Source organism: Lagenorhynchus albirostris, chromosome 1, assembly GCF_949774975.1.
Source record: "Lagenorhynchus albirostris chromosome 1, mLagAlb1.1, whole genome shotgun sequence".
Classification (NCBI taxonomy): Eukaryota; Metazoa; Chordata; class Mammalia; order Artiodactyla; family Delphinidae; genus Lagenorhynchus; species Lagenorhynchus albirostris.
In genome coordinates this window covers 87,426,059-87,452,980 of record NC_083095.1, presented here as the reverse complement: position 1 = coordinate 87,452,980, position 26,922 = coordinate 87,426,059, and the positions used below count along the sequence as shown (strand labels likewise).

General features: G+C 40.0%; 1 protein-coding gene across 4 annotated transcripts in view; it reads left to right on the top strand.

The window, feature by feature from the left end:
* Positions 1 to 1,868: 1,868 nt before the first annotated feature.
* Positions 1,869 to 26,922, top strand: part of FRMD5 (FERM domain containing 5) — a 340,836-nt gene continuing 315,782 nt past the window's right edge. For all 4 annotated transcript variants that reach the window (XM_060149061.1, XM_060149054.1, XM_060149053.1 and 1 more), the window contains exon 1: positions 1,869 to 1,970. In XM_060149061.1, the coding sequence (XP_060005044.1) occupies positions 1,869 to 1,970 (102 nt within the window). The remainder of the gene's footprint in view (positions 1,971 to 26,922) is intronic.

The window sequence follows — 26,922 nt, the reverse complement described above, 5'->3', positions numbered from 1 at the left end:
TCTAGCTTTTTGGATATTTTTTCTTGCTCTCTTAGATTTTACATCAAATAGCAACTTTTCCTTCAACAAAAGTTTTGCCTGTCTGAAATCTTTCATCATCTTCTCCCAACTACACAACAAAGCTGAACTCTGTAGAATATCACTTTGACACATTAATAATTGCACTTGTCTCTAAGACCTTCCTGAAATTCTCTTAGTTTCTTCTCTTGGGGTTTAGATGCTGTACAGTATCTATCAATTCCATTTACTTCATTTAAAAAACATTTATTGAGTATTATGTTGCAGGCACCAGGCTACCTGCTGGAGCTATGAAATAGAGGAGCTCACATCTGGTTTTATGGCTAGAATACTTGGCTCACTGCTTCTAGTTTCTAAACTAACTCATCCAGGATTGCATTGAGAAGAAGAACCTCCTCTTATGGCTCCTGAATGCCATAGGGGAGAATGTAACTAATGAGGAGAGCAATCCAGGTTACTGGGGTGATAAGCAATCCAAGATACAAAGGGGGGCAGGGTGGGTCACATGCAAAAAAAAAAGGATAAATTCTGGAGTCCAAAGACACTAGGGAAGAAGCATACTTTAATGGTCGGGCTTTTTTCTCAGTTAACATTGGGTTTTATTTTTGTTATGTTATACCTACAACCAACAGTGTAAATGAAAATAACAGGAAATTATGTGTATTTCATTATTTTCAATTAATATATTTATTACAGCATTAACGTTGTTGATTTGATCCTTTTGTAACATTTCCTTCCATCAAAATTTTTTGAGGGAGAATACTGTCTCTTAGTGAAATTTTTATAAAGAACATGAGGTCTTTAGATATGAGGTCAGAGAAGGCAGGAGACAATTTTTTTTCTTTGTGATGTATACCTCCTTACATACTCTGGCGTTTTGTTCAGGAAGTATGAAGACACGATAATTCTAGTTCTAAAGGTGTAAGGAAAGGGTTGATCCTTTCCTCTGTATTATACCGGCGGAAGGAGCACGTCTCAGTCTCTTCCTTTTGTCTTCTGAAAATAAAAGGAAGGAGGCAAAGGGTGTTTGAGTGGAGGGTTTTCTAGGGGTTAAACCCTGGTGCTTCAGACCCTCTGCGAACCCGGCAGGTTTTCCTTAAGTAGCTCCTGTAAAACAGATGTTCTCCAAAATAAGAGGGGTGGAGCAGAGGAGACCGTCGGGCTGCCTTGCGATACAGCGCAGGTGGGGGTAGCCGCCTGGTCCAGAGCCGAAGGTGCTTGCATTCTGCAGGTGCAGGGATTGTGAGCTCTCACCGATCCGGCTCCCGAGAGGCGAGAACCGAGGTGTTGCAGAGTGTGGAACTTGGCCCCTGAAGCAGAGGCCAAATGTATTCCAAACAGCTGACAATGATCGAGCCGGGTGCCCACACCTGGTCCGGGGGCGGGGAAGTAGCATTTACAGGAACCGCAGGGAGAAAAGAAGCCCCTGGTTTGGGACGCCAGAGGGCTGGTCCGGCTTATCTCGGTCCGACTGCTTTCCCGTGATTGCTTCCCCAGCTTGTCCATCATCGCAGTGCCCTATTTCTACTGGCTCTACTGTCTGCCACTCGGTTCCGCCGCGCTGACCCCCATTGGGCCCCTCCGGCCGAGGCCCCGCCCCACGAGCAGGACACGGGCAGTAGGGCGCGGAGGAAAGAGAGCCGGGCGCTTGTTCTGGGCTGTGGGGAGGCGGTGGCGGAGAAGGAGGAGGAGAAGGAGGAGGAGCTGGGTCAGCAGGAGGCAGCGGCGGCGTCCGCGCTGGGGTGATGGTGCAGGTGCTTGGGGCCGGTGCGGAGCTGCCTGGCTGAGGGGCGCCTGGTCCGGGGTCCGCAGCGCCGCCGCGTCTCTCCCGGGGGCGGGTGGGCGGGAAGATGCTGAGCAGGTTGATGAGCGGCAGCAGCAGGAGCCTGGAGCGCGAGTACAGCTGCACCGTGCGGCTGCTGGACGACAGCGAGTACACCTGCACCATCCAGGTCAGTGCCGCGCCGCCCCGCCCGCGGGACCCCCTCGTCCCCCGAGTCTGGCCAACTTGGCCCGCGCCCGCGCGTCGCTCCAGACCCCAGCGCTTTGTCCAACCCTGGCTGCGGCGGACGGCCCCGGTGCAGGGCGCCTCTGCCTGAGCCCCAGTCCGGGGCTGGGCACTCGGAGCTCGGCGCTGCTGAGAGGCGAGTCCTCGCGTTCTGGACCCCCACCTCGCCCCCTGCCCTCTCCCGAGGTGAGGACGCTCTATCCTGGCTCCTCGAACCCGCCGGTGTGGGGAGCACCTTCCTCGGGCGTCGGGAGGGAGGCTCTTTCCCCGGCCGCCCCGTCGGGGGGCGCAGGTTTTGACTCTCCGGCCCGGCAAGGACGGCTGGCGGCTTTTCTTACATCTCTTTGGCTGGAACGATAATGGTGTATGTCATAATTTGCCCCCCGCCCCCCCCCCCCCCCCCCGCCCAGCATTTGTGAGTCAGAGCTCTCAAGAAGGTAGAATTGAACGCGTAGCCCATGCAGAGTGGCCTATTGAAGGGGATACCAGCCCTCCGGGCTTTAAAGACTTAGGCCCCCCTCTGGCCTTTCTCTCCCCAAATCTTATTCAGTTGGGCAGTTCTGGGGGGCGTGAGGTAAAGATTTAGCAACAAGTCCCAGCGATTTGAGGAGGGTTGGCGTTGGTGAGAATCGGTGACTTACAAAAAAACGCCAACAATACGATAAGGCTGCACAGCATTTCTTCAGAACCTGGTATTTTTGAAGGGATTTTTACAACCTCTCGCTGCGTGGCACGTCAGGAGTAGTAGTCTTTCCCAGGAATGCAGTCACAGCCCTCTTCCTCCTTTATAAAGTAAGAGATAGAAAACATTAACAATGCTCCGGTGTTTAGTTCACCAGCCAGGAGGATCCTGCGCTCACTGCCGAAAACTGCCCTTTCTGGAGAAGCAAATTGAGCTGGACCCAGAGGGTCTCACCTGATCCCTTGCCTTTGCAGCAAAAAACCCGAGAGGGCTTCTCACCTCATGTGGCAGACAAAAACTGACGGCCGGGGTCCTACTCTCTTTGTCTCTTTCCCCGCCCCCCTCCCCCATTAATTTTTTTCGCTGACAATGCTCAATAGCGGAAAATAGCGGTGGGTGAGAAAGACGTTGGATAGTATATGAGAGCAGCTGCTCTCTGCTGACTCCGTGCTCAGGTCAGCCTTCTCTCCACTTTCCTTATTCTCCCACCTCCAAAACCAACTCTGGGCACGAGTGCTGACTGCTGCCAAAGATCTATGAGGGTAGAGAAAGAGAACAAAATCTCTTTTTCAGGCCACTTAAATACAGATTAAGCAGTCATAAAGATGCTAGCCATCAAGTGAAAGGATTTTTGTAGTTGAATATGATATAGAGATGTTGTGTATTATTTCCTTACTGAATGAGTGTCATGCTACTTTTTGTTTCTATTGTATCTTTATGTGTCATGTACAGTTTTTTTTTTGTTTTTTGGTGGGGGACTCAGAGGAAACATGGATTGAGTGGACATCCTTACCATTTGAATACATTGTGCAGAGCTTTTAAAGTCTTTATTCTTTGTTTTAAAATTTAAAGCATTTACACAATAGCATATCAAGGGCAGTGTGAGGTTTAGACTTCATGAGTCCTAAAAATACTTTTGGGATATATGGTGAAATAAAATTTCTGGGACAGATCATTAACTTTTGCCAAGATATAAAGTACAAATGAAACACAATTCATGTCACCTGCCCATTTAGTGATAACCTTGTGGTTTTCAGGTATCACAAAAAGGCAACTAGTTATTTTTCCCAGATAGTGGAAAACCCAGTTGGCTTATTGGTATTATACTCGTGGGTGGTTTTTATTACTGTTGCGAAAAATATTTTTAAGTTGAGGAGGACTTATTGGATTTATGCTTGCTATATGCTACTATGGTTGTATTTATTTTCCTGCTGGTCTTATTTTACATTATTACAATTTAATGTGTTATAAAAATATAGGCCACTTAAAAAAATTAAGCTTGGTGTAATATGACCATACTGTAGTAAGTGTTCACTATCTAGATATGTTAATGATTGTGCATTGTGATTCTTGCATGAAATTTAAAAAACACAGGAATTCTGAAGTATATGTAATATTGTCATTCTTTGGCACTACTATTGTGAATTGCTTTTGTTTTTACCCACGTGAGGAAATGTGGAAAATAAGACAATATTTTATGTGAAATTAATATTTTGCACATACACCTTTTTTTGAGCATTAGAGATTGAGCTTTTCTTAGCAACTTTTCCCGCTTGTATATTTCTATTGCGTGTGTGTGTGTGTGTGTGTGTGTGTGTGTGTGTGTGTGTTGGGGGGGTGGGGAGAGAGAGAGAGAGAGAGAGTGAGCACATATGCGCTTATTTGTCAGACATTGGGCACAGGGTCTTTTAAATCAGTATGTGAGCTACTTACTGGGTTAAAGCAGTATTTACAACATTTAGGAATTGCAGTACTGTATATTAAAAAAAAATGGTGATAATTTGACCTCCTTTTCCTAAAAGTATTGTATGGCATATTTTTCTTTAAATAAGGTATTTATTTTAGAAAAATTTCAGTGCCTCTTGAGATCATCAGAGACCACTTAGGGTATTACAGAATCAGAAATGTATCACTGGGTTAGAGTCATAATAGCTACATTTGGTAAATTTCAGTTGTAGGAAATTCTATCAAAGTGTTGGTCTAGCCTTTCATATTGCAGCAGTTATACTGATCTGGCATTTAGGATGTGATTATTAAGGTAATGAAAATGCCTTATATCTTCTCAATGAAGGTTGCCACAGTTACCAGATTATTCTTTTATTCTTTCTGATATGCGAATGTAGTTGTAGACCATGAGAAATGGAAGTATACATAGGAGGGTTGTAGTATAATTGCTCCCCTGTGAAGAACATTGTTAACAGCTCCCTGCCAGTTTTGAAGGTCATTGCCTCATAAATGCAGATCTGGTCCATATTTTTCACACATCTGTTTCATTTAAGCACATATTTATTTACTTACCACATTTACTATCTTACTTTGTTATTTTATTTGGGAGAAAATAGGAAAAACGAAAAGGCTACCTACTATCTTTGAACTCTCCGAATGGAGTCATTTAGGTGCTTAGGCATGTAATATCTAAAGAATAGATTTTTAACTATCTTTCAGGTTATAACAGCTTATAAAATATTAAGAATATATTGCAGAAATGCCAGTAGAAATATGTATTGAAAAATATATATTGCCAAGTCAGAATATTAATCACTTTTTATTGGTTATTGCTGAAAAGTAAAGCTACCCTAGAAATAAATTTGATTTTACTGGTAACACATTAAAATAACAACTGATTAAGCAGCTAGGTTAGATTAGTTTTTGCAGTTAAATAAGGTGCAACCATAAATGAAATGTGTGTGCAGAGGCAGTTCTAAGTGGAACCAAGATGTGGATTTGATTGTGGCTCAGCCATTTAGTAACTGTGGGACATGGAGTAAGGGAGAGAATATTGAGGGAGAGAACAAATGCATTGATCCTTGCACCTGCCAGGCACTTCGCCTGTATTATTATCTCATTTACCTCACATCAGTGTTATGGATTGATTTTATACCCATTGTACCAGCTAAAGAAAATGGGATCGTGGATTGGTGGGAGAGCCTATATTTGTTGAATGGATAACTATGTACTAGGCTTTGTGCTAGGTGCTTTGCTTATACCTTACATCAGCCGTTGAGAGGTAGGTGGTATTATCCTCCTTTTACAGATGAAAGATAGTCCCAGATGACTGAACTTGCTCAAAGCTAGTAGGTGGCTGTACTGTATTTAAACCCCAGCCCTTTTGTCTCTAAATCCCATCGTTATTCCCTCTATCCATTCTGACTCCTTAAGTTACTTCACCTGTCTGTACCTTAATTTCCTCATCTATAAAATGGAAATTTAATACTTATTTCGCAGTAAAGAGAAAGTTATTTGGAGATATCACTACAAATAATAAGGAACATTTAAATAGACTAATATACTGTACTTATATTGTGCCTTATTCTATTCAGTTCAGAAATAGAATTGAGAAATGTTTTACTTTTTTAGAAAAATAATTGAACTTAAGCTGTAAGTCCCCGTAAAATGATTTCTGATTAATTTCAGTAAAATTGTGAGATCCAAGACTGGCATAACTGAAATCTTTATTAGAACTCTTCTTTAAAATCAAGAGTTCAAGTTTGCTTTCCTTCTATTCTACCAAGTCTTTGGCTTTAGAGAGGCATTTATTGCTTGGACTGTGATTTGTCTTTTCTAAGAACTTCTGCTTCTTGGTAAGTGGAATCCTTGGTTTCATTAAGGCAAAAAGGATGTTCTTAGAGAATTAGGATAATTTTATTCACAGAGAAAAACACAAGGCTGTTGTATTTTCATGAATATTGGTTTTTAAAAACTTTATTTTAAAAAGTAATTATGCTGTCTCAGGATCTCTGTTACAATAGCAAGTCAGTTAGAATCTAATTCTTAAAACTAAGTTCCAAAATTAGCCTTCTAGGATCCTAAAAGCACTTGTATTCTGTTTCTTAATTTGTATATTAAAACATTTATTGTATAAAACTAATGCAAATCAGTCTTTTCAGTACAGAAGGTACATTCTAGATGTGTATTTATGCTTTCATTCTTTTTCTTTTTGAAGAAGTCCTGTTTAAGAAGTGTCATTGGCATCCAGGAGAAACCTAGACGCAATCACTACAACAGATTTTACTCAAGGGTATTTGTATGCACTTGCATTCTGTTAAGTGCTTGGAATGAATATGCTAGATGAGGCAATTCAACATAGTGTACAGAGCATGTGATTTTGAGTCCTCTGTTATACATTGTCCAGAGACTCGTGTACCATGTCTGTGATATTAATATCATATTTAAAAAAGGAAATGTTTGCCAAAATAAAATCAGACAACCTGAAGGCAATAAACAGTCATTTTTCATATGTTTGTAGTGGTTTATGTGTAATTCTTAAAATGTGTAATCCAAAATAAATAGCAAGGCATTAGCTTTAGAGGCAATTTACCAATGATATAATAGTTACTATATTAAAATATTTTGGATTATTTTAAGAACTTTATTTTCTGATAGATTATACTTTAGAATTTATAAAGGAGAGAGTAAGAGGAAGCTATAAATCTTAAACCCCAAGAATCACAGCACCTAGTTCAGTGCCTTACATAGTTCAGTAAATACTTTTTCTGATTTGTTTGTGCTACATGATTGCTGTGTTAACTACAACACTTTAAAATTTCTTCTGCCTGAAAACAATAAACATTTTCTAACAATTGTATAACCCTTTTTGTAGTTTCATCCCATCCCATTTCGAACCGTTTTTCTCTGTAGCCCCTCTCTCTGGTGAGAAGTACAGTATGTAAATGTGGTATTTTATGAAGCCTGCTAACTTTTTGCAGTTATCCTTTGTTGAATTAGTGGAGCTTCAGCCCACAGCTCCTATGATTTTTTCGTTTGTCTGTTAGGATTTCAAGCCTTTCAGGTGCCCTCACTTCCCCCATCTCTGCAGGTTTAGAAGGCTTACAGCAAATGAATACTGTGTAGTACAGTGCTTCATGGAGCGTTAGAGGTCTGGCAGAATTAGGGTATTGAGCATACGGTTCACCACAGCCACAGAACCTTCCTGCACTCCTTTCCTCCAAGTCAGTACTACATAAAGCAACCTCCTCACAGACTCATTTTCTAACCTGTTATCTGGACAGGAAGTGAACCATGCTTCCCAATCTGTTTCTAAATATGTCTATTTTATTTTATTATTTTTTAAAATAAATTTATTTGTTTTTATTTTTGGCTGTGTCGGGTCTTCATTGCTGTGCTTGGGCTTTCTCTAGCTGCGGAGAGCGGGGGCTACTCTTCGTTGTGGTGCACAGGCTTCTTATTGCGGTGGCTTCTCTTGTGGTGGCTCATCGGCTCTAGGCGCACAGGCCTCAGTAGTTGTGGCTCACGGGCTTAGTTGCTCCGCGGCACGTGGGATCTTCCCGGGCCAGGGATTGAACCTGTGTCCACTGCATTGGCAGGTGTATTCTTTTTCTTTTTTTTTTAACATCTTTATTGGAGTATAATTGCTTTACAATGGTGTGTTAGCTTCAGCTGTATAACAAAGTGAATTAGCTATACATATACATATATCCCCATATCCCCTCCCTCTTGCATCTCCCTCCCACCCTCCCTATCCCACCCCTCTAGTGGTCACAAATCATGGCAGGTGGATTCTTAACCACTGTGCCACCAGGGAAGCCCTATGTCTATTTTAAGTTGAATTCATCTTCTCTCTGATAGCCTCATCTGTAACATTCTGTTGGACTCTGCAGATCCTGTTTCTTGGCGCAGACTCCTGTGGGTCACTCTTCCTCAGCTGTGCCTAGCCAGAGCTTGTACAAGATATGTGAATATCATGGAGGATTGGCAGCAACCTTATAGCTTCTGTATCTCACCTACATGGTGCTTAGGGAGGAGGGTGCTGCTCTCCAGGAGGCCCAGTGGCAGTTGTTGCCCCTCTGTTTTATGGCCTTGATCCTTGGGGCTCAAGCCAACCACCTGAATGGTTTTCTTATGCAGCTGAGAAATTTGGAGAGTGCTGGAGCATCTCCATCCTATGCTGTACAGTGAGTGGTATTTCCCCTAAGAAAGCAAAACACCTTGTCATACGTCCATCCTAGCCATTGAAGCAGGCCTTCCATTCCTTTAAGACCCTAGGCCCTGGTGGCCAATAGAACTTTTGAAGCTTTTACAAACATTTTACATATGGTAGAGCCAAAGAAAGACTAGGGAGAGCAGTTTCTCTGGGAGGATGATCCCCAGATTTAAATTATGGAACTCTTGCCTCCCAAGGCCATCACGTGACGCTCATTACTGTTGTCAATATTTTGAACAAGATAGGCCCCTGTATTGGTCTTTCACCAATTATAATTACTGTACTATTTCTAGGGATGGTGTTTTACTCTGTGGTCTTTCCAGCTTAATTGCATCATATCCTAGATTTGGAAGGTAGGAACCTGTAAGGAATCTTAGGTTCAAATTCTCTAGGCTTTTGCTTGCTACTGTCAGAGTAAACATCAACTGTGTGAATCAAGTCCTCTAAGGAGATCCTTCCGTGCCATGCTCATACAGGCAAAATAATTGGGCCACATGCTTGGCAACCACTGAGTTTGTGTACAATAGCTCCATTCACTTGTCTACAGAAAACACCCCTTTGACAGTGATTATAGCTTTCATCCCCCTCCTCTACTTCTGACTCCCTGCATTACCATGACCTCATCTGTTGGTCTGTATTTAGAGGCACTCTGGACCACTCCAGAAATGCTTTAGGACTTGTTCTTGTATGTTAAAGATCATTTCAAGTTAGGCAACGACTGCCCACCAGGGGAAGCCATTCAGGATCAGGACCAAACCTAGCTATTCTTAGGCCTTATTTGAGCCATCTTACTGTGTCACAGCTCAGGGGTTTTCTTCCTTTTGTAGAAATTGTGAACCTTGTGAAAAGCAAGGAGAATAGAGTGGGGGGGTTAAACCTTCTCAGTGGTTTAAAAGTGTGGTTCCTGGATGAGCAGCATTAGTTTCACGTGGGTACTCGTTAGAAACGCAGATTCTTGTCCCCACTGCAGACCTAGCAAATCGGAAAGTTGGGGCCTGGAACTCATCAGTTTAAGTCTTTCAGCTGAGTCTTATGCTTGCTGAGGTTTGAGAATAGCTACTACTTGGTCACACAGATATTTAGTAGATAACATTGATGAGTATTGTTGATTGACTGGATATAAAAAATGAGGGAGAAGGAGAAGCCAAGAGTGAATCTCTTATTTCTGACTTTTGATTTATTTCTGAATGGCCTTAACTGATTCTCTACCCTTAAAAGGTAAAAAGTTATTTGCAGATATGCATATCTGTCTTCAAGTGGGCAGGATTCTAAAGATGGTTCATAATTCCAATTTGATGCTCTTATATTTATTGGTTAGTTTTATTTTTTGTCTTTCCTGACCTACAAACAATATGATTATTTCATATTTGTATACTGTTTTTCAAAGAAATCTTCACAACTTAAAGCACTGGGGGAATAGGAGGAGTAAAGCTCCCTGTCGTCCAAGGACTTACAGCCTAGAGAGGGATTATAAACATGTAAATAGCAAACTATAAAACATCACAGAATTCAGGGCTAGGACAAGGTGATATGCTGTGGCAGCGCACATGTGGGGGACTTGAAATTAAATATTTCTCAAAGGAGGTGAGATTTGAACTAGGTCATGAAAGATTGCCAAAAGCAGAAAATGGGCTGTGCGTATGGGTAAAGGGCATTCCAGGCTAAGGTAACAGCAGGCTACTTCTAGGTAGAAAAGCTAAAAATGTAAAGCCAAGTATGCTTAGTCTTTCCTTTACTATGTTGATTTGACTTACTCTGGTACAGTTGAGTCAAACGACAGAAATCTACTTGCCTAGGAAAAATTACTGTCAGCAAATTTCAATCATTCTTGACGTGCTCAGAGGAATCAGTCTAAACTAAAAATAAATGCATAAAGCTGGCAATGAATTAAATCTAATTCCAAAACTGTAACACAGATTAAGATTCTTCACAAAGCAATGGCATCATATGAAGAAAAGGTAGATTGGGATATCAATCTTAATTCTGTGACTGCAGCAACTAAGTATGAATTTTGTTTTCAAGAGACGTCATCAGTTTAGTTATCTGACAAAAAAAAGAGGGTATCAAATTCCAACATTCAGCTGTTGTTTGAAAATCCTTTGACTGATACAGTGTAGCCTAGACTGTGCATTAACAGTTAGGAAATGTAACCCGTGGAGCCCTAAAAGGCACTTTTCAGCATCTCTATTCCCAAACCTAAGTGGCCACCCAAAATAGCTTTTCTGGAGGACAGAGGAGTGCTTCCCTGGATTCTCGTGTGAGCTGTTGCCTGCTGGCTCCAAAGTTCCCAGCCCTACACAGGGTGCACTTTTAGCACTCAACACAGTGCCAGGCTGGAGCTTTGGGGATGGGAACCTCCAAGAAAGCACTGTTTGGCATTTGGGCAATCAATGTTCGGCAGAATGCCAATGCTAATAGGTTATTTTGCTCTGGAAGAGGAGAATAAGGAGGGATAGTCTAAAGACTGATGAATAGGGGAATGACTGACAATACAAGCACTCCATTTTGTTGGCAAGTTTAAGGAGGCTTGCTGTGAAATGGTATTATGGGAGCCAGTTAAATTAGCAAAGGCCCACAGGCCCAAGGCCTGAAAGAAATAGTGGTACCTCAAACAGCATGCCCTAGGGCACACTCAAATGTCTGGCCACTTTCATTGAATTTGTGGTAGGAAAAAGCCAAATCATTAGGAATCTTCTCAGTCTGGTACTCCCTCCAGGCACTGCATAATCAGGCAAATTATCCTTTGCCTCTAGGCAGGTGCACAGCCTTATTTCTCTATAGCTTGATTTAACTCAAGGGCCTCTAGTCTGGGTCCTAGCCTAATTCTGAGGACACCTAAGAGGAAGAGTTGGCTTCAGGAGTCCCAGAGGATTCCAGATACTCTAGTGAGGAGGTGCTACTAAGATTCTTATTTTGTCAAACATGAGCCAAGCAGGTAAGAACATTGATCACAACACAAGGAAGCAGAATTAATCAATTCACCTAAGGATCTCAGGTACTTCTGGGGGATAATTGAGGCTGAAGAAGGCAACCAGCCTGTCCTGTTTCAGATTTTTGCCTCTAGAAAAATCTAAAAGCCCCAGGAGTTATTACGGAATTGGAGGTTTGTACGTCCGGAGGACCTATGGACTAGCAATGATGTGTGGGATGTTATAAGACATGTTGAACCTACAATTTCACAGTATACACTCATCTGTACAACAGAATATCCCATCAGCTCTTTGGGAGGCCACTCAGGAAATTTGGCTGTTGAGAGATAAAAATCTGATCAAAACAGAAGGTAGTTCCAGTCCTACAGTGCAGCTTCTTCAGTCTATGTCCAGTTTCAGGTTCTGGTACATGTGAAGTAGGTTAAAAAAAAAAAGTAAATGAGAGTTTGCTTGGTATAGCTGTAGGACATAAGTTACTGAGCTAACTATTGTAATGTCAGATTTTATAAGCAGAATAGCTAATCAACACTTTCTTTGCTTATTTTTAAATACACCTTGGATAATTTAGACAAGCTTGTTTAAATGAATACCCATAGTACACAAAGCACATCTAGGAATTGTCTTCTAATAATTTTTATGGTAAAGGAGAACACATATTACCTGTATTCCAATTTTTGATTTTGGGTATACTAGACAGTCTGATTATTCTAAGGAGACAGATAGAATGCTATTGTATTGTCTTGCTGCAAATTAGATCTTTTAGTGTATCATTATAAAATATTATGGACTATTCCTACTAATAATGTATCTCATATGAGATACCTTTAGCTTCTGGTCAAAAGAAAATGACAAAAGAAGTAGAAAAACTTTACTTTCTCTTCTTGGTTTCCACAATTTTATTTCCTACCATCTTTTCTGACATGATAGCTCTTCTGTCCATCTCTTATTATGTCCTCTGTTTTATGCTGATTTATACTTTGGGCCATTCATTTAATACAATCTCTTATCACCACTTCTAATTGGCATCACTGCCAAGTTATACCTTTGCTTATGGCCAGATTCTTTGTGTGGTGGCCACACCTTCTGTTGGTGGGGGGAGGTGTTAAAAAAAGATATAATCACAGTGTATGTATATATACACTGAGGCATAATGTGATCCATATCCTTTAATTTCATTATTTAACACAAAAGTGTATATTTTAGTTAATTGGAATTTGAGACAAGACAAACAAATGAAAGTCTGTATTGTATAAAATGGTATCTTGAGGCTGGGCTGAGTATTATGTGTTTAGAGTTTTCTATTAACTTTTTTGCAGTTTTTTATACTTAATGGATTAATAGACCTAATGAGACTCTATGTCTACTGTGACTTCAGGTCTGGTTCTTAGGGAATGGATGGACATGGTAGGGCTGCCCATGACCAGGAAAGTCTTTACTCTGGACAGCTAAAGTCAGTGAAACTGGATGGAGAGTTAAAATAGTTGACTAAAGGAAGAAACAAAAGATTAAAACCAGAGAAACAGTCGGGATAGAGCAAGATGAGCCTTAAGCAGAAATACCTGGTCAGAATTTGGAGGGAGAATCTGGAGAAGAAAGTTGGGGATAATGAAAGAATATTGAAGATCTGTGGGTTGGCCAAAAAGTTCTTTCAGGTTTTTTCTGTAACATCTTACGGAAAAACCCAAACAAACTTTTTGGCCAACCTGATATTTTTTGTTGTTTCAGCTGAATGTGATAGAAGAGCTTAATGGTTTAAAGGAGGCCTCTGGGCTTGGCCCCCATGTTGGGGTGATGTTTAAAATATTCAACAATCAATGAGTCATGGTGAATACCTACCTCACTGACCAAGACTCTGCCAGAGGGCACTGAAGTTGGGTCTAGCGCCCTCTGCTGCGCCAGACACTAAATATTTAGTGCTGAATCATGGGAGGTGGGGTTGGGATTGGTCCCAGGGCAGAAGGGAGAAGCCTCTCAGGGCAGAGGCTATTTGCCAACTGATAGAGAGAGATTTCAACATTTTAATGACCGGCATGGTCTTATCGATAGCACACCAAGCTGAATTCACTCCTCACTCCCTCAGGCTTCTTCTGTTAGGTGGGATGAGATGGGAACTTCCAAGAGGCCACAAGAGCTCAGGTGTTTCTGAGGTAAGATAGGGATCTGGATGAGTTCAGTTTTCCTCTTTGAACTCTAGCCTCAGTGATGGCAGGAATCAGAGCTCCTACATTGCCTTCCCTGGCTCTCCATTTGTGCTTGCCAGATATGGGGTCCCTAAAGGTCCAAGTTTTACCCTCCTGCAGAGTGGCGAACCAATTCTGACCTTTCTCATGCTTCCAAAATGCACCTCTGATCATTTTCTTTTTAAAATCCTTCAAGCTTTTCCCATTGCCTACTGGCTTACAGCCTTTTAGCTTGGCATAGGAGGTCTTCCATCATCTCTCTGCTGCCTCCCTTCCAGCCTTGTCTCCTATCGTCCTCCATATGCATTTTCTCCTGCTGCATGAATCATCAGCCTCTCATTACCTCCTTATTCCAGGGTAGACTCACTCCCCAGTGTTGCTGGGCAGTGCCTTGGGGGACCTTATTGTAGCACTTACCACATTGAAATGTAAATGTTCACTCACATGTTTTCCTCTCCCTAGACTGAACTGTTGGAAGGGCACAGATTACATCTTTGTACAGTTAGTAGGTAAGGTCTCATGTTGGGGCCCAAGAAATGTTGATAATAGATGTGCATGAATGAAAAATGTTATCTCTGATAAAGGGGATTATTAATAATGCAAATGTAAGGTTACCTCTGACTTGAACTAAATAGATTTTTAAAAATGAACAGTGATTTCCCTGGTGGGGCAGTGGTTAAGAATCTGCCTGCCGGGCTTCCCTGGTGGCGCAGTGGTTGAGAGTCTGCCTGCCGATGCAGGGGACACGGGTTTGTGCCCTGGTCCGGGAGGATCCCGCATGCCGCAGAGCGGCTGGACCCATGAGCCATGGCCGCTGAGCCTGCGCATCCAGAGCCTGTGCGTCCAGAGCCTGCGCGTCCAGAGCCTGCGCGTCCGGAGCCTGTGCTCCGCAATGGGAGAGGCCACAACAGTGAGAGGCCCACGTACGGCAAAAAAAAAAAAAAAAAAAAAAAAAAAGGAATCTGCCTGCCAACGCAGGGGATCCGGGGGTGAGCCCTGGTCCGGGAAAATCCCACCTGTGGCGGAGAAACTGAGCTCATGCGCTGCAACAACTTAGCCTGTGCTCTGGAGCCCACGAGCCACAACTGCTGAGCCTGTGTGCTGTAACTTCTGAAGCCTGCGGGCCTAGAGCCTGTGCTCCTCAACAAGAGAAGCCACCACAATGAGAAGCCCGTGCACCACAAAGAAGAGTAGCCCCCGCTCGCCACAACTAGAGAAAGCCCGCACGCAGCAATGAAAATCCAACACAGACAAAAATAAAAGAAACAAATTTATTTTAAAAAAGGAACATATCAGATTTTCTGGTCTTTAGAGATACGTTATGGTGACTTCAAAAGGTGGTGATTTAGTGGTGATGGTTGCACAACTCTAGGAATATACTAAAAACCTCTGAATTGTACACTTTATAATGGTAATCTTACGTTGTGAATTTTATCTCAATTCACACGTCAATTTCTTGGTTTTGACAGCGTACTGCAGTTATGTAAGTTACTACTGGGGGAAGCTGGGCGAAGGACACATGGGACATCTTTAAACTATCTTTACAATTTTTCGATTATTATAATAAAAAGTTTTAAAGAGTGATTAAATTAGTTTTCCTGAGCAAATATGTTTATTATTTAGTTAGGATTTATGGTTTAGAATGACTGTAGAAAGTTTTCTCACTTGATTGGGATCCAGTTACTTTTTTTTTTTTTTTTTGCGGTACGCGGGCCTCTCACTGTTGCGGCCTCTCCCGTTGCGGAGCACAGGCTCCGGACGCGCCGGCGCAGCGGCCATGGCTCACGGGCCCAGCCACTACGTGGCATGTGGGATCTTCCCGGACCGGGGCACAGACCCGTGTCCCCTGCATCAACAGGCGGACTCTCAACCACTCTGCCACCAGGGAAGCCCCCTAGGATCCAGTTAGTTTACAAAATTATGTAGGATTATTTGTCAGTAGATAGATAACATTTTAACATATGATACTTGAAAATACAGTAAGTTCAATTATATTCTAATAAGATAAATTAAGGGTTTAGAAATATCTCAGTAGTCTTTTTTGCATCCTTTTTTTCCTGTGATTTTCTGTTCCTCTCCTTATAATGTTTCCCTGACATAATTAATTACAATTAAAATGAATGTACTGACAAATTATGCATATCATAAATGGTGCCATTCTTATGTGTTAGAGAGTTATGTAATGACCATATTATGTATCTTAATTGTAATATGTGTTAATTGATCCATTTAAAAATTTATTGAGTACTTAACTGTGTTTCTGGGCTCTGTGGTAAGCACTTTATATGCATTCTTTCATTTAATCCTACCTATTTAATAGAAAATATTATTGCCCCTAGTTACAGATGAGTACAATAAGGCTTAGAGATGTTAAACAGCTCCCCCAATGTTACACAGCTAGTCAGTGTGGGAGCTGGGATTTGAACATGGGTCTCTGACCTCAGAGTTGTTCTAACACACTGCTCTGTGATGAAGCAGGCAGTATAGTCCAATGGGGAAAACACTGATGTTGGGGAGTCAGGAGACCTGTGTTAAATGCCTGACTCTGACTGGTTAACTTTGAGGCCTTGAGCAGGTAACTTAAGCTTTAAGATGCAACTTAACCTCTCATCTGCAAAATGAGGAGGCTCAAATAGAAGACCCCTCAAGTCTCTTTTAGCACAGACATTTGTCCATGGCTCAGTAGTGTTTTTCTTTGTGTTCCCTCTGTGAAGGATATTCTTTATAAATGCAAATGTTCCTTTTAAAGAAAGAGATGTCAAAAAAGAGGTTGGTGACTGCTTCAGTCTATTATCTGGCCCTAGGTTTTGCAGAACACAAAATATAGTTTTATCTACTCATTCAACACATTAGATTCTGGGGGATTGACTCATGCTAATCAAAGTCATAAGAATTTTTTTTTTGTAATCCAGAATCTGTTTGTTAATTATATAGTAGGGTACTGAATACTAGTTTCTGTCATTGTAGGCACTTCTTGTAGCATCAGAGACGTTGGAAAACCAAATTAAAAGCTTTTTTGGAAGGCAAAGAAAATCAAATCATTTTGAGGGATATTCTTCTAGGTTGTGTAAAAGCCTTATAAACTATCTCTGCTCCATACTAGAGTTCTAGTAATGATGTATCTACCAGAATCAGTTTTTCTATCTCCCTTGAGAAGTACTTACTAAATGCTGATAAAGTCTTCTCTTTAGCCCTCCCCCATTTCATGAAGATTATGCATTAACATGTACATATGTTAATAATACATCTTCAAATTTTCTTTTTCTTTTTTTTTTTTAAAGTTATATCCAGTCTAGAGGATACTCTGTTTACTTTGATTAGGCTTAGGTGTTTCTCAGGACTCTATTTGAAATGCCATTTTCCCCCCTAAGTTAGTGGACTTAGCCAGAGACCTTTCTTTAATTTTGTCTGTATTTCAGAGGGAGGCCTTTTTTTAAACTTTGATCTCAAATTTTAAGGGGGGTTCTGCCATAGTCCTCATATATCACTCTATCATAGACAGTATTATCTTGATGACATCAATAGGAGGCATACTCTACATATGCTATGCAATGTATTTTAAAGGTTTCCACTATTTTTTTGCTCTCAAGTTTCCAAATAGTGTTTTCTGCACTTTCTATAATGTAAACTTGCCTTTTATAAAAGTCAGTACTTGATTTACATAGACTAAAAATTCACTCTTTTATAGGTGTACAGTTCTTTGAATTTTTTTTTTTTTTTTTTTTTTTGCGGTACGCGGACCTCTCACTGTTGTGGCCTCTCCCGTTGCGGAGCACAGGCTCCGGACGCGCAGGCTCAGCGGCCATGGCTCACGGGCCTAGCCGCTCCGCGGCATGTGGGATCTTCCCAGACCGGGGCACGAACCCGTGTCCCTTGCATTGGCAGGCGGACTCTCAACTACTGCGCCACCAGGGAAGCCCCTCGGTAAAGGTTTTAATTTCTCCATCAAATCTGAATGAGATCCTTGCTGGGTAGAGTAATCTTGGTTGTAGGATTTTCTCCTTCATCACTTTAAATATGTCCTGCCACTCCCTTCTGGCTTGCAGAGTTTCTGCTGAAAGATCAGCTGTTAACCTTATGGGGATTCCCTTGTGTGTTACTTGTTGTTTTTCCCTTGCTGCTTTTAATATATTTTCTTTGTATTTAATTTTTGATAGTTTGATTAATATGTGTCTTGGCGTGTTTCTCCTTGGATTTATCCTGTATGGGACTCTCTGTGTTTCCTGGACTTGATTATTTCCTTTCCCATATTAGGGAAGTTTTCAACTATAATCTCTTCAAGTATTTTCTCAGTCCCTTTCTTTTTCTCTTCTTCTTCTGGGACCCCTGTAATTCGAACCTTGTGCCCTTTTGTGGTCAGTCTCTTCCCCCTTCCCTGGATCTCTGTCAGCCACTAATCTGGTTTCTGTCCTTATGGTTTTGCCTCTTCCACAATGTCATATAAACAGAATCATACAATATGTAATCTTTTTTTTTTCTTGTGGTACACGGGCCTCTCACTGTCGTGGCCTGTCCCATTGCGGAGCACAGGCTCCAGACGCACAGGCTCAGCGGCCATGACTGATGGGCCTAGCCGTTCCGCAGCATGTGGGATCTTCCCGGACCGGGGCACGAACCCGTGTCCCCTGCATCGGCAGGCGGACTCTCAACCACTGCGCCACCAGGGAAGCCCAATATGTAATCTTTTGAATCTGGTTTCTTTCACTTAGCATAATGCTTTTTTGAGATGCAAATTATATATCATAAAGTTAATCTGTTTAAGGTGTACAATTCAACAGTTTTTAGTATTTTTACAGAGTTGTGCAGTCATCAGCATAATCTAATTTTAGAACACTGATATCACTTCCAAAAGAAACCTTGTACCCATTAGCAGTACCCTATTTCCAGTCTCCCTCCTTCCAACTCTCTGCCCTAGGCAAACTCTAATCTACTTTCTGTCTATAGATTTGCCTATTCTGGACATTTAAAATAAATGGTATCACACTATATATGGTCTTTTGTAACTTTCACTCCCTCTTCCCAACTCTCTGCCCTAGGCGAACTCTAATCTACTTTCTGTCTATAGATTTGCCTATTCTGGACATTTCAAATAAATGGTATCACACTATATATGGTCTTTTGTAACTTTTACTGGCATAATGTTTTTGAGGCTCATCCAGGTAGTAACTTATATTAGTACTTCTTTTTTATTGCCAAATAGTTTCCCATTGTGTGGACATATCACATTTTGTTTTTCCATTCATCAGTTGATGGAAATTTGCATTGTTCCACTTTCTGGCTTTTAAAAATAATGCTGTGATCATTTATGTACAAGTTTTTGTGTGGATATGTTTTCATTTCTCTTGGATATGTTATGAACATTTGTATACAAGTTCTTGTGTGGAAATATGTTTTTATTTCGCTTGGATAGATACCTAGGAGTGAAATTGCTGTGTTCTGTGGTAACTTGATGTTTAACGTTTGAGGAATTGCCAAACAGTTTTTCAGAGTGACTGCATGAGAGCTCCAGTTTCTCCACATCCTCTCCAATCATCACTGTTGTCTTTTTGATTATAGCCATTCTATGAGTGTGAAGTAGGATCTCATTGTGGTTTTAATTTGCGCTTCCCTGATGACTAAAGATGCTGAATATCTTTTTATGAGTTTATTAGCCATTTGCATATCTTTTTTGAGGAACATCTATTCACTTTTGCCCATTTTTAAAATGGCTTGTCCTTATTATTGAGTTGTAAGAGTTCATTATATATTCTGGATGCAGGTCTTTTATCACACAGATGATTTACAGATATTTTCTCCTATTCTGTGAGTTGTCTTTTCATTTTCTTGATGATATCTTTTGAAGCACAAAAGGTTTTAATTTTGATGAAGTCCAACTTATCAATCTTTTTTATTGCTTGTGCTTTGGGTGTCATATGTAAGAAATCACTGACCTAACCCCAGAAAAATTTCCTGTATTTTCTTCTAAGAGTTTTGTAGTGTCAACTCTTACATTTGGGTCTATGGTCCACTTTGAGATAATTTTTGTGTGTGATATGAGATAGGGATCTAAATTTATACTTTTACATGTTGACATCCAGTTGTCCAGCAGCTTTGGTTGGAAAGACTATTCTTTCCCCATCAAATTATCTTGGTCCCTTTGGTTGAGGCTCAATTGACCATAAACGTATGTGTTTATTTCCGGGTTCTTCTATTCCATTGATCTATCTATATGCCAGTACCACACCACTGTCTGGGTTACTTCGGCTTTGTGGTAAGTTTTGAAGTTGGGACGTGAATCCACCAACTTTGTTCTTTTTTTAAAAAATTATTTTATTTTATTTTATTTGCTTTATTTTTGGCTGTGTTGGGTCTTCGTTGCTGCATGCGGGCTTTTCTCTGGTTGCGGCAAGCGGGGGCTACTCTTCTTTGTGGTGCGCAGGCTTCTCATTGTGGTGGCTTCTCTTGTTGGGAGCACGGGCTCTAGGCACGCGGGCTTCAGTAGTTGTGGCACGTGGGCTCTAGAGTGCAGGCTCAGTAATTGTGCCGCACAGGCTTAGTTGCTCCGTGGCATGTGGGGTCTTCCCGGACCAGGGCTCGAGCCTGTATCTCCAGCATTGGCAGGCGGATTCTTAACCACTGCGCCACCAGGGAAGCCCCCAACTTTGTTCTTTTAAAAGATCATTTTGGGGACTTCCCTGGTGGTCCAGTGGCAAAGAATCCGCCTCCCAGTGCAGGGGATGTGGGTTCAATCCCTGGTCGGGGAACTAAGATTCCACATGCTGCGGGGCAACTAAGCCCCCATGCCACAACTACTGAGCCTGCGTGCCTCAACTAAAGAGCCTGCATGCTGCAAACTACAGAGCCCATGCACTCTGGAGCCCACGCACCACAACTAGAGAGAGAAAACCTGCACGCCACAACTAGAATGTAGCCTGGTGGAAGGAAAGATTCCTCATGCTGCGACGAAGATCCCGCGTGTTGCAACTAAGACCCGACGGAGCCAAAAAAAAAAAAAAAAAAGATCATTTTGACTATTCTTAATCCATTGCATTTCTATATGAATTTTAGGATTTGCTTATCAATTTCTGCAAGAAGTCTGGGTGGAATTTTGATAAGAATTGCACTGAATCTGTAGCTCAATTTGGGGAGTGTTGTGATCCCCTTAACAATATTAAGTCTTCTAATATATGAACATAGAATGTCTTTCAATTTATTTAGATTTTTTAAAACAATGTTTTGTAGTTTTCAGCATAAGCATAATGCTTTTGAGATTCCTTCATGTTACTGCATGTATCAGCAGTTTGTTCCTTTTCATTGCTGAGTACGATTCCATTGTATGGATAGATCACAGTTTGTTTATCTGTTAACCAGTTGATGGATATTTGAGTTAATTCTATTTTTGGCAGTTACGAATAAAGCTGTAAAAGATATTTGCATACAGGTTTTCATTTCATTTGGGTAAGTACCTAGAAATGGAGTTACTAGTTGTACATAAGTGTGTGTTTACCTTTATAAGAAACTGCCAAACCGTTTTCCAAAGTGGTTGTACTATTTTGCATTCCCACTGGCAATAAATGAGAGTTGCAATTGCTCCAAATCCTGAGCAACACTTGGTATTATGAGTCGTTTTTTTTTAAAAAAACTATTTTGATAGGTGTGTAGTGGTATTTCATTGAAATTTTCATTTGCATTTCTCTAATGATATATGCTATGGGACATAAAATTCATGAAATCCTAGACTTTGGGAGTCACAATAAACATGAAAGAGTTCATTACTGGTTTTTATGCAGTGTTCTTTAGACATATCTCATGGGCTGTCTGAGGCTGGGGGAGTTAGGGGACTGAGGAGCATTCTGATTGGGTGTGGATCTGAGTTCCCTGACCAGAAGAGCTCTACTTTTTATCATTTTTTATATTGAATTTCCATGTAACACGTCACTAGAAAAAAGATACCTCTGTGAAAAAAATAATGTTTGAAAGCTAATGAACTCACTCTCTTTTTTAGAGGACAAAACTGAGACCAAGAGAGGTAAATTGACTTAAGCTCATATAGTTAGTTTGGAGTAGGCTCATAATCCAGTGATCTTTATTCTACATTATATTATCTTGTCATAAATAAAATTCTAGTATTTGTTGGCCCATGGAAGAATTATGATAAAAAGCATCATCAAGATTTATTAAAATCATAAGTATTTAAAAAAACAAGTTTCTGTTATGCTGAAAAATAGTACATAGAAACTAAGTCATCTTTCATGAGTTAGTTGCACTAAGGAAGTGTTTTTTTTCTTTAGGAAACCAGTTTCTAGTACAAAACCTTTTAAAATTATGTGCTTGGTTTCTAAGTGGTGTAGAAAATGTGGCACTACTGTCAGAGGTTACAAATGACAATACATTATGGAAATAGGCGACGGAACAAGCAGGGATTTGCCTTGGGGAAACAGACATTATATTTTCTTATCAGTTTTGACAAACACCGGCAGTGGCTCATCAATGTTGAAAGGGTAAAATTGAATTCATTAGGCGCAATCATAATGGTTAGAATAAGTTATATTTTATAAGAAGCATTCAGTTCTGAAATCCTTCCTTTATTGAGGTTTTTCTAGAAATTACTAGAGTGTGAAAGCAATTCTCTATTGACAGTTCTGAGATTGGCTGCAGGACTGATGAGTAAGCAGTGCATGGTTAGATTGAGCAGAATTTTATTAGAATGCCTTTGGTGGATTTGAGTAGAAATTTTATTTAATAATGGTATTGTGAAAGGTGCATCATATTTGGATTCAGAAAACTTAAAGTCAAATCTTAGTTCTGCTTCATACTACCTCTGTGACCTTGAATGAGTCACTTCTGTGACTTTTTCATTTTTTAAAAAAATTCAATTAGAAAGGATGACAGTGATATCTGCCCAGGCTACTTCCCAGAGTCATATGAGGAGAGAAAAAAATAAGAAAAACATATAAGGTACTTTGTAAATTTTAAAGTATTGCTCAGCTATAGTATTATTATAAATAATAATTTTTAGAATTGTGATATACAAGGTTTTTAAAGTGGTTTTTCTTCCTGATATTTGGCCACAATTTACTTGCATTCTTTTTTTTAAATTGAAGTATAGTTGTTTTATAATGTGTTTCAGATGTACAGCAGAGTGATTCAGTTTCATATATATCTATTCTTTTTCAGATTCTTTTGCTTACAGGTTATTATAAGATATCAAATGTAGTTCTCTGTGCTATACAGGAGGTCCTTGTTTACCTATTTTATATATAGTAGTATGTATCTGTTAATCTCAAACTCCTAACTTATCCCGCCACCCCCCTTCCCCTTTGGTAACCATAAGTTTGTTTTCTATGCCTGTGAATCTATTTCTATTTTGTAAATAAGTTCATTTGTGTCATTTTAAAAGGTTCTACATATAAGTGATAACATATGATATTTGTCTTTCTCTAACTTACTTCACTTAGTATGATAATCTCTAGGTCCATCCATGTTGCTGCATTATTTCATTCTTTTTTATGACTGAGTAATATTCCATTGGATATATGTACCACATCTTTATCCATTCATCTGTCCATGGACATTTAGGTTGCTTCCATGTCTTGGCTATTGTAAATAGTGCTATTATGAACATATGGGTGCGTGTATCTTTTCGAATCAGAGTTTTCGTCTTTTCCAGATATATGCCCAGGAGTAGGATTGCTGGATCATATGGTAGCTCTATTTTTAGTTTTTAAAGGAACCTCCATAATGTTTTCCATAGTTTCTGCACCAATTTACATTCCCACCAACAGTGTAAGAGGGTTCCCTTTTCTCCACACCTTCTCCAGCATTTATTATTTGTAGACTTTTTAATGATGGTCATTCTGATTGGTGTGAGGGGTTACCTCACTGTAGTTTTGATTTGCATTTCTCTAATAATCAGTGATGTTGAATATCTTTTCATGTGCCTGTTGGCCATTTGTATGTCTTCTTTGGAGAAATGTCTATTTAGGTCTTCTGCCCATTTTTGGATTGGGTTGTTGTTGGTTATTTTTTTTTTTTATTTTTATTTTTTAGCGGTACGCGGGCCTTTCACTGCCGTGGCCTCTCCCGTTGCAGAGCACAGGCTCCGGACGCGCAGGCTCAGCGGCCATGGCTCACGGGCCCAGCCGCTCCGCAGCATGCGGGATCCTCCCAGACCGGCGCACGAACCCGCGTACCTTGCATCAGCAGGCGGACTCTCAACCACTGCGCCGCCAGGGAAGCCCCTATTTTGTTTTTTGTTTTGATATTACGCTGTATGAGCTGTTTGTATGTTTTGGAAATTAATCCCTTGTTGGTCACATCATTCACAAATATTTTCTCCTGTTCCATAGGTTGTCTTTTCATTTTGTTTATGGTTTCCTTTGCTGTGCAAAAGCTTTTAAATTTAATTAGGCCCCGTTTGTTTGTAATTTGCACTCTTTTTGCCTCTGTCACATGTCTCTAGTTTCTGGGGGAAGTTCTGCTCTGTCCTTAGTCTTCTTTCTCTTTCAAATAGGTGACCCTTTCTCACTGCTGTCTATTAGAAAAGATGACTGTGTTAGTTTTTTCTTAAGGACAAGATGAGTTGTTTTTTTTTAAATTTTGTACAGATATTTAGCTTAAGAAGCCTGGCTGAAGTATTAAAGCTATAAACTGCATGTAGGTTTTCTTATTTGGTATTGAATTTCCCTTCCTCATGGTTGTAGAGTTTCTTGTACTACTGCCTTTTCTCTGGGCTCTCTGCTTCCTTTAGGTGTGTTTGACACCTAATATACTTTTGCCTTGGTCATGCCCATTTGTTGGTTTGTAATGGAATTCATGATACCTTATCAAGATTTAGTTTGTGGACATGAATGGTGGAATCATATATCTCAACTCTCCCAATACTGACAAAAAGAGATTTCATTTGCTGATCTGACTCCTGTGTCTTAGATGGAGTTAAGGGTCTTTGTCAGTCTTCAGAAACCGTAGACACTGGAAACAACTTTCTTCTGTGTTAGTGAAATGGAAGTATTTTCCGTTTCTGATATCTGAAGCTGATGAAGTTGTAAATTGTAGTGTTGTTTCTTTTTCTTCCTGGTTAAGAGAACAGAATTTTACCAGAGGGTTTTCAAAGTCATTTTGAGTGGCCACTGTCTGTCTTATTTCTTTTTATTCAAGTTAATTTTTAAAAAGTTGTATATTTTAAATATTACTGATACAAATGAATATCTTGGAGGACAGTCATATCTGGCATGAAATACTGTTTCATTGTTAGGAGATTTATTTATGATTTTTGTTAGGCTTGCCTTCATCATTTGGAGTAATATTTTTAAAGTAACAAAACATTTCATTTTTTAAAATTAGAGGCTAGTTTTTAAAAAGTCACTGAATTTAATTCTGAATTAAAGCAAAGGAATAGAAATACTAGTGTGTTCATGGTTTATTTAGAGTTACTACTGGGTTACGTTATACTTTGTATTTTAGAAAACACCATTTGTGTACTTCAATAAAAAGGATATATAGGTTACAAGTTTGAGATTAACAGACACACACTACTATATTTAAAATAGATAAACCAAAAGGACCTACTTTATAGTACAGGGAACTATATTCAATATCTTGTAAAAAGCTATAATGGAAAAGAGTTTGCGAGAGTATAGATGTACATGAAACTGAATCACTTTGCTGTATACCTGAAACTAACCCAACATTGTAAATCAACTATATTTCAGTAAAAAGAAAAATTATATATAGGGATACTGTGTCAAAAGGCAACAGATAGTCATTTAAGGAATATTCTTTTCAGTGATGGTGTTCTAGGGTTATTTTGTTCATGACAGTCTTTCCTGAGGGTTGGGAAAACAGAGCCTGGGATGGAGTAGATGAAGGTGCCTGTGCCAGTTGAATTCCTCATTGAGAATTCAAAGGTTGGCATATGCTGTAATCATTCATATGTAGGGGAAAATCATATCTTGGCCTAGAGAAATCTAATTTCTAAAAATACTCCAGGGCCAGCATTTTCAGTGTGCATTATTGTATGCTCCATAGTATATTAAAAACAAAAACAGAAATGCTGGGTCCCTAAATACAGCCTTGCAATTATAACCAAAAGCTTACAGTGTTGAATACTAAGTAGATCAGAGAAATTCATAACCAGCAAAATCGGGCAGTTTGAACAGCTTGATCAGTAATTTGGCTGCCAGTAGAATGACTTCTCTAAAATATCACTTATCAGACTTAATTATGGCGGGAATTATAATGCAGCTTTCATATTTTTCACTCACGTATACATTAAATTGTATTCTCAAAGTGTCACAATTTTGTGATAACAGTGTATTTTGTGTTAAGATGTTTTACACAAAAAATGTGCATTAACGTATTTTAAGAAGAGCAGGTTCTTCTGCTTAGGGCTATAGGGCATCTTTGTGGGCTCTTAAACATTTCTGATTGTAGGCATGTATCTCCTGACCAAGCTGTGAGTACTGTAGATTTTAATAGTTGTGTGTGTGTGTTTTTAACATAGCAACATAAATAGAATATATCAATTAAAGCATTATCAGCTAGAGTAATATAGGTATATCTTGAGTCACAGAATAGATGACTTTCTAAAAAAACTGATTGTAAATGGAAGCGTTTTTAAATGAACTATTCATGAAAATCTGTAGCAAATCCTGTTGTTAAGTGAAAAATCATATGTAAAGTAATACATAACTCAACCTAGTTTTCATGGTAAAGGTGTTGTATAACCAGCTAGGTAAGATGACTCTTTCTGGAATAGCAGACAAAAGTCAGTGGTTTATCTAAGGGCATAAGCTCCATCAGAAGTTGCTGACAGGGGTCAAAGACAGCCTGCTTTGTTTGCAAGAGGTCCTGGGCCTCAAAATGCTTTGGGGGCCAAAAAGAGACTGACAGTAAATGTAAGGACTCTCAACTCTACTGAAAGGGAAAAATCTTGGGAAAATGGAGATTTATTTCCATGTTTAAAGAGACAGCTGAGAACAATTAGGTAGTCTTAAAAAATGGTGGGAAAAGCAAGTTTTGGGAAATCTGTATTTGAGAAGAAAACCTTCAAAAGTAATATTTAAAAATCAGAAGGGAAAATTTATACACTAATCCTGTATTCTCTCCAGGCATAAAAGGGCCTGTAGCTGCTATATACAAGGCAATAGGCAAAAGACTGAATATTATATTCCACCTCTGCATGT